The 7422-nt window shown below is 49.9% G+C and overlaps 1 protein-coding gene across 1 annotated transcript; it reads left to right on the top strand.

Annotated features, from left to right (window-relative positions):
• The first annotated feature begins 107 nt into the window (after window positions 1-107).
• On the top strand, window positions 108-7357 carry LRRC47 (leucine rich repeat containing 47). The gene is made up of 7 exons (XM_087755403.1): window positions 108-794; window positions 875-1321; window positions 2060-2176; window positions 3393-3508; window positions 4393-4495; window positions 4928-5017; window positions 5944-7357. The coding sequence occupies exons 1-7, from the start codon at window positions 138-140 to the stop codon at window positions 6181-6183; spliced, it is 1770 nt and encodes a 589-aa protein (XP_087611529.1). The 5' UTR covers window positions 108-137; the 3' UTR covers window positions 6184-7357.
• Window positions 7358-7422: the final 65 nt, after the last annotated feature.

Here is a 7422-nt window from a genome sequence, read left to right as displayed (position 1 = left end):
CGGATCCCTTGGTTTCGCCTTTAAGACCCCGCTCGCCGGGCCCCCGCTTCTCCCGAGGGCGGGGCGACGGGGGCGGGGCGGGGCGGGCCTTCCCGCCGCGGGGGCGGAGATTGGCCCGGGCCGGGGACCGCGGCGCCATGGCGGCGGCGGCGGCGGCCTGGCCGGAGCTGGAGGCGGCGGCGCGGGAGCGGCGGCGGGAGCTGGCGCTGGCCGGCGCGGCGGTGGCGGAGCGGGTGGCGGCGGGCGGCGGGCGGCTGCCGGCGGCGCTGCTGGCGCTGCCGCTGCTGCAGTCGCTGGAGCTGAGCGGGTGCGCGGCGCTGCGGGAGCTGGGCCCGGGGCTGGCCGCCGCCCTGCCCGCCCTCCACACGCTGGTGCTGCGCGGCAACGCGCTGGGCCCCGCCGGGCTGGGCGCGGGGCTGGGCGGGCCGCTGCCGGCCCTCCGCCTCCTCGACCTCTCCGGCAACGGCCTGGAGGCGCTGCCCGCCGCGCTGGGCGGGGCGGCGGGCGCGGAGCCGGCGGCGGAGCCCCCGGAGGAGGCCGCGGCCTTCCCGCAGCTGCGCAGCCTCAACCTGAGCGGCAACCGGCTGCGGGAGCTGGGCCCGGGGCTGGCCCGCGCCGCGCCGCAGCTCCAGGCGCTGCTGCTCTCCGGCAACCGCCTGCGGGCGCTGCCCGGCGGGCTGCTGCCCCCCGCCGCCGCCCCCGGCGGCGCCTTCCCGCTCCTCAGCCGCCTGGAGGCGGCCGACAACGAGGTGGCGGAGCTGGGCGCCGGCATCGCCGCCCTGCCGGCCCTCAAGGTGGGAGCGGCCCCGCGGCCCCCCGCCGCCCGCCCGGGCGCTGCCGCCGACCGCCCTGGCCCCGTCTCTGTCTCTTCCAGAGCCTGGACGTGGCCAACAACCAGCTGAGGGAGCTGCCCGCCGCGCTGGCCGACTGCCCCCGCCTGAAGGAGGCCAACTTCAGGGGCAACCAGCTGAAGGACAAGCGGCTGGAGAAGATGGTCAACGGCTGCCAGACGAAGGCCATCCTGGAGTACCTGCGGGCCGGGGGCCGCGGGAAGGGGAAGGCCGAGGGGGCCAGAGAGGAGGCCAGGAAGAAGAAGAGGGAGAAGCAGCAGAAGAAGGATGGCGGGGACGGGGAGCAGGAGGAGCTGGAGGAGGTGGGCAAGCTGCTGGTGAAGGTTCTGCACGTCTCCGAAAACCCGGCGCCCTTGGTGGTCAAAGTGAGCCCGGGCATCAAAGATGTTCGACCCTTCATTGTGTGCTGCGTGCTGAAGGGAGTGAGCTTAAAGCCGGGAAATGCTCTGAAGAGGTTCCTGTCCGTGCAGGTAATTGCTGCGGTCTTGGGTTACTCGTTTGCAACGATTAGCAGAGAAGTTTCTGAAACGTAGAGCGAGCTCTTCACCCAGCAGGCGGTGAGGGTACGGCGGGATGGCAGTGCAGCGTGGCCTCTGCCAGCAGCGTGCCGCCTCAGCGGTCTGTAATAAGTAAAACTGGTTTTCGTGGAGAACCTAGTAGGAGCTCGGATATTGCCACGAGACGGCGATGAACACACGTGCGTTCACGCTGCCTCTGTAACAACAGCTTGTTAGTGTTGTGGAACCTGTTGAGAACTAATAATAAACCCCCGTCCACGTTAGAGGTACCCTGGTTTGGCTCCAGGTTCCCTAATCCGAGCTAAAACTGTCTTGCACACCTAACCTTCCAAACAAGGTGTGGTAACCACAGGCTTTCCCCTGCCATGCTGCTCGCCTGTCCGTTAGATGGCAGGTGTTAGCTTCTTTCAGATTACGAGACTCACGTATTTGTGAATGTTTTCTGATTTAAAACTGTTTATCTCCCAGTTGAGGAACATGTCGTGTGCTGTGCTTCGCTATCGTTACGTTTGGTTTGTAATTCAGATAAAGTTACTTTGCAGGTGAAGAGAAGGGCTCCATTTAATGCAAAAGGGTTACTCAACTAGCTGACAATGCTACCAAGACTAAATATAGAAGAATCTGAACCCTAGGAGGAGTAAATCATGTTGATATTTTCGATATATTTTGATGGCATTCTTTCTGGTTTAGACTAAACTGCACGAAGACATCTGTGAAAAGCGGACAGCAGCCACGATTGCCACCCACGACTTGCAGTTGATCAAAGGTCCTCTGATATATGATGTTCAGCCTCCTGATGAGCTGAAGGTAGGGCCAGTGGCACTGGTGGGCCTCTCCAGTTTTTTTTCCTTTTGCTTTCTGGAACTCTATAAGACAGAAAGAATTTTTTTCTTACCCTGTAGATGCTAGTAAAACTGACTCCAGGAACTTTAATTTAGAAGCTGTGCTAACTTTCTTGCTGTCCTACTGTAACAAAGCCTGCTTGAACAAGCCTCCCAGAGCTACCTAGTATTGCTCCAGGACCGGTTATGAGTGCGTCTGTCCGAGGACTCACAGCAATCACAGAAAGCAGACGTAGGGGATTTTTTTCCTCTACAGAGATTGTGATCTTGCTTAACGTGTGCCTTGGCTTAGGGTGACTGAGGTACTGGTGTTTCAGTGTTGATCCTTTCTCCCGTGTTGTGGTGTTACCCTCTTAATGTTCCCTGGAGGTCCGTATACGTTAGGATGTGCCTGCAGTGCCGTACAGCAAGGCAGGTGCTCATTCGTATGAGGATACCTCGAATGGCAGTAGCCGTCAAGGGAACCTCATTACAATCACCTCAGGTTCCGTTGATTTACCCGATCTTGAGTTGTTTATGTTGCTGTTTTCAAAGAAGGGGCAGGGGGGGAAGCTTGCAGTACATTGTGTGACGAGCTCCGTACTTGTAACTTCAATCCAGAATATAAAAACGGTAGTTCAAATTTGTCATCCTTATTATTTACGCCTATTTCAGTGTGGCCGTTAATATCCTGCCTCCAGAACCCATCTCGCTGGAGGACCGAACGAACAGTCAGGATATTCTGACTTGGGGTGACCCCAAGTTTTTGTTGCGTTCTGCTCTAGACACCTTGTGTTTCTGACCGTTCTGTGCACGTGGCCTGGTCCTCAGGAACGAATGCTTCGTTTTCCTGATGGCTTACAGAGCCTTTTGTACATGGCTTCTGTTAGGAGACAGCAGGTTTTCGCATTATTCAGTAAGTAATGACAGTGAAGGAACTGGCTAAGGAAACTGTCTGCGCCTGGTTTAGTACCAGCGAAGGAGCCTGTTTTTCAAGCGGGTGTTGTAGCTCACACAAAGACTCAGTGTGATCGTGGTAGTCCATGCAAAACAGAGAGCATGTTTCCATACTGAATAAGGTGTTAGGAATGACGGATACAGAAGTATGGTTTTAGGTATTGTCTGGCTTACAGGAGAGTTTTAATAACCCTAGTCTTTGAGTCGCTCTTGAACTCAAATGTTTGTTTTCTTCTATGGTGTAGATAACGCCCCTGGGTCGAAAGGAGATCAAGGCAAAGGATCTTCTCCGTCAGCTGCAGTTAGAAGCTGAGGAGCAGAGGAAACAGAAGAAGCGTCAGAATGTTTCTGGGTTGCACAGGTCAGTATACTGATCTTTTGTGGTTTTCTTCACGTGAATTTTGGTAACTCGTATGGAAAAACAGCACTGAAGAAAATGTGCTCGAATGTGTTACGAGAAGCGTGTTCTGTAATGGTGATGGGGCTAACAAACCCAGCACGAGCTCTTAGGAGTTGAGATGAAAAACACTGAGCTGCATTTATATGTAAAGAGTAACCTGGAGCGAAGTGAGGATGATGAGTGCCTTCCGTTATTTCTAGCTGCATCAAGAGTAAATTTTTGTCATATGAATTATTCTTAGAGGTGGTAAATACATTCAGAACAGCAAATAGAAAGGAAACAAGGAGGAATGAAGCGTATGTCATGCACCTTCGATAAACTAAGCAAATCAGAGGTGCGGTAGTCTGCGTGTAGTACCAGAGGAACTTGAAAGCAGCGCGGCACTGCCCTGTTCTGTTTGCTGCTCAGGCAGAGATCGCTGCCCATATCCATCGCTGATACGGCCTGGGGAAGTTTGCCAGGTACACGATGGGAGGACTGTGTATCGCCGTAGTAAGAAAGAGGGAAAATTAAGGAAGCTGTCTGGAAGAATCAGGCAGTGGACTGATTTTCCTGTTTGAGCATTGGGATCTCTGGAAGCACTAGAAGCATGTCTGTCTACTTTGACAGCGTGGATATTAAAATGGGAGTTACGTTATGGTTCTAGCCCATCGCTTCCTGCAGCTGGTGGCTCTCCTCAGCTGTATCACCATGATACCGTTTTGCTGAATTGTAGTGCTCCGACTTCTGGTGTTGCTACGTGGTAGATCGGGAACACGCTACTTCGTTTTTGTCACTGTTTTCTGCCATTGTGTCCAGCTGCCGTTTCGGTTGCTCACTTTTTGCTTCTTTGTTTTTCTTGGCAGGTATCTCCAGTTATTGGATGGCAAAGATAACTACCCATGTCTTGTGGATGCCGAAGGCGTTGTGATTTCTTTCCCACCGATAACCAACAGTGAGAAAACAAAGGTACTCTCTGTTAGTGGAAATATGCTAATCAGAATTAAACAGTATTTCTTTCTGCTGAGAGATACTTAACTCCAGATTCAAAGATACACGCAGTTCTGTGAAACTTGGGATTGCATTCCAAATATAAATCTTCAAAACCTGAACCTTCTCTGCTAGACTGTCGGATTGAGGTGGATCTTGGAGTTACATTTTTACCTTTGTAAAGCTGTAAAGCTCTGGCAAGCTGTTCCAAAGGCACCGGTCCGCCTTGGCAGAGGTGGCTTTATTGAAGGGCAAGAATATGGGTTTTGACTTGTAAAGAAAGGCAGTCCTTTGCCTCTGGTGGAATCGAATGAAAGCCTTTCATTCAGTTTGTGTATTGAAATGTTGCCAGGTGACTGCGGGTGAGCATGCTCTGATTCCTTACTTGCTTTACCTGTGAAATTCTTACAGATCAGAAAAGACACCCGTGACCTATTTCTGGAAGTGACAAGCGATACCAATTTACAGATATGCAAAGATGTCATGGACACACTAATTCTGGTAAGTAGTTAGTAAAATAATCCTGTCTGTTCTTGGTGTGCTTCTTAACAAAGTGTTTAATTGCTCACGTATTGAGAAGGATACAGAAGTTGATTTTTATTTTATTATTATTATTATTCCCTCTCCTTGCTGTATCGCAAAAGGTTTTTGTATTCTTGTATCCCAGCGAACTGGCAGACCTCAAAACTCACCAGCGTAAGTAAGGTTGTGTTACCACAACTGGAAATCTATGGTTTGACTTTCAACACCTTCCCCTTTTTTAGAGATCTTACGGCTTCAATTGCTGCCAATAACTTCCTTTAGGGAGGTTTCTCACCTCAGCCTGCCTGACAATTAGCTTGCTTGGTCCTATCAGTATGACAGAATCATCTTTCAGACACTGTATTAGCAGCAGGACAGTCTCCTTAAATGCCATTCAACATGCTTGCTTTTAATTAAAGCTTTCTTAATGAAAAGGGTAAAACTTGGTATATGGTGACTACAGGACATATGCTATTAAACATTTTGCAAGATGTATTTTTTCTTGTCCAGTTAACCTTTAGAACACGTTGGTGAAGGCTAACTGGTTTGTGTAGTTGACACAAGGTGGTAACAGAGACAATTTCAAACGGACCAAAAGCAGACTCGTCGGTGGTGATCCTGCAGCAGGCTCTTGTTGCTTAGAATCCAGTGCTTTGACAAAGCCTGAGTTCTGTGTTTAACGCAAAGAATTAAACTGTTCAGAAGGAGCGGGACCTCCTGGAGAGCACAGCAGGAATAACATCAAAAGCCCTTTCGGTTTCCTGGAAGATTCTGACCCACTGAAGAATGCTTTCATGCAGACGTTCCTCCAGAGGCTGGCCAGACCCACACCTTGGAAGCAACTTGGAGTTGCTCTGAGGGCTTAACCACAGAATTAATCATTTTCTGTATTTTGCTTTTAACAGAAAATTGCAGAACTGAACAGATTTACCTTGGAAAATAAGGAAGACTCGGGCTCGGATAACGAATCTGACGCTCTTTGTGGACCAGTGAATTTGAACCCCAGCCAAAACGTACAGCCGATGAATTTTCCATTGGTAGTGGAGCAGGTTCGAGTGGTGGACACAGATGGAAACTTGAAAGTACTTTATCCTTCAAAAACTGACCTGACCACAGTTTCCTCTCTTCTGACTGTAATACGTTAGCAGCTATCAAAGCTAAGAAAAATATTCAATTTTCTTCTTTTTTTTTTTTCCCATATTCAACAATGCAACTCGTACACAGTGAGGTGATTTGGTTTTTTTAAAGAAAAGATGCAGTGCATCCTGCCTGGCTATGTAAAAACTTCAGAGTTTGATCAAGCTGCAGCAAGGAGTATTGCATTCTTTCAGCCTTAATAGAAAGTCATCAGTATTCTGACGAGGTAGAGATAACGGCATCTTCAAACGCGAACTTAAAGGCAGAGAAGGTATTGGAAGTCAGAATGCGTTAACTTGTTACGCATCTTAGCGTTTATAAATCGTTACGACATCTTAGCGTTTATAAAATGAGTGCCGTCCTATTTTTCTGCAAGATCAGTGTTTCTTCCCGGTTTGTTTCAGCGGGATTGTTATTTTGGCAGCTAAACTGAGAAATCCGGTAGGCGACAGCAGTGAAACTAAGGCACGTGCTGTGCGCCAATACTGAAGACAGAATGCAAAACTACTTTGCTAATGTCTCGTTCTGCATAATTTTATTTTTATATCTGGAGTAATTGTGAAAATTTAATTGCTACCAGAACTTGAGGAATGAGTTTTAAAGTGATGGTTTCTGTGTTCAGACATTAACGCAGCTTCCATTTTTAAGGGAAGTCAGTTGAATTGACTGCAGGGGTTTGTGTGTCCCAGTACCTTTGAGAGCCATCACCCATCCTTGTGGAGTACCCGCTGTAGCGACCTCGTTGTGTACCCGCTGAGTTACTGTTGATCGAGCACTGAATTTACTCTTGGTCGTGAAGTTCAGTTGCGTTCAGACGGCTAATGCTGCCTCACATCGACCCTGCTAAAGCTCCCTGTCTCCCCAGAACATGAGCACTCTTGCCCAGCGCGACCCGCCTGGAGCTTTCGGTCACGCTCCCGCGTGAAGAGTGCTGGGGACACCTTCCGAAATGCAGGTCGTTTGAGCGGTTCTAATTATTGCAGTCTGTGGGTGACTTTTACATCCAGGCTACTACCTGTATGAATGCAAACCTCTCCATAAGCTAGGGTGACTGACAGATTGACTTTTTTCTGTTAAAAATGATACAGAGCTGTAACTGAACTTCTAGATACCGCGTCAAATACGTCCATGTGTTGGGGCTTGCATATTGAATGGAGAAATAAAACGGTTCTTGCAGTCATATGTCCCTGTCACTTGTTTTGGCATTGGTGAATTTTCCAGTCATGCAACTATACAAACCTGCCAAA

Source organism: Nipponia nippon, unplaced genomic scaffold (assembly GCF_047370975.1).
Source record: "Nipponia nippon isolate SJK-2023a ecotype South Korea unplaced genomic scaffold, ASM4737097v1 scaffold_19, whole genome shotgun sequence".
In the NCBI taxonomy this organism is placed as follows: Eukaryota; Metazoa; Chordata; class Aves; order Pelecaniformes; family Threskiornithidae; genus Nipponia; species Nipponia nippon.
This window is presented reverse-complemented; position numbering and strand designations above follow the sequence as displayed.

Coding starts and splice junctions, on each gene's coding strand:
- LRRC47 (XM_087755403.1), top strand. CDS start 138: ATGGCGGCGGCGGCGGCGGCCTGGCCGGAGCTGGAGGCGGCGGCGCGG. Junction 1,322..2,059: donor AGAGGTTCCTGTCCGTGCAG/GTAATTGCTGCG, acceptor TTTCTGGTTTAG/ACTAAACTGCACGAAGACAT. Junction 2,177..3,392: donor AGCCTCCTGATGAGCTGAAG/GTAGGGCCAGTG, acceptor TCTATGGTGTAG/ATAACGCCCCTGGGTCGAAA.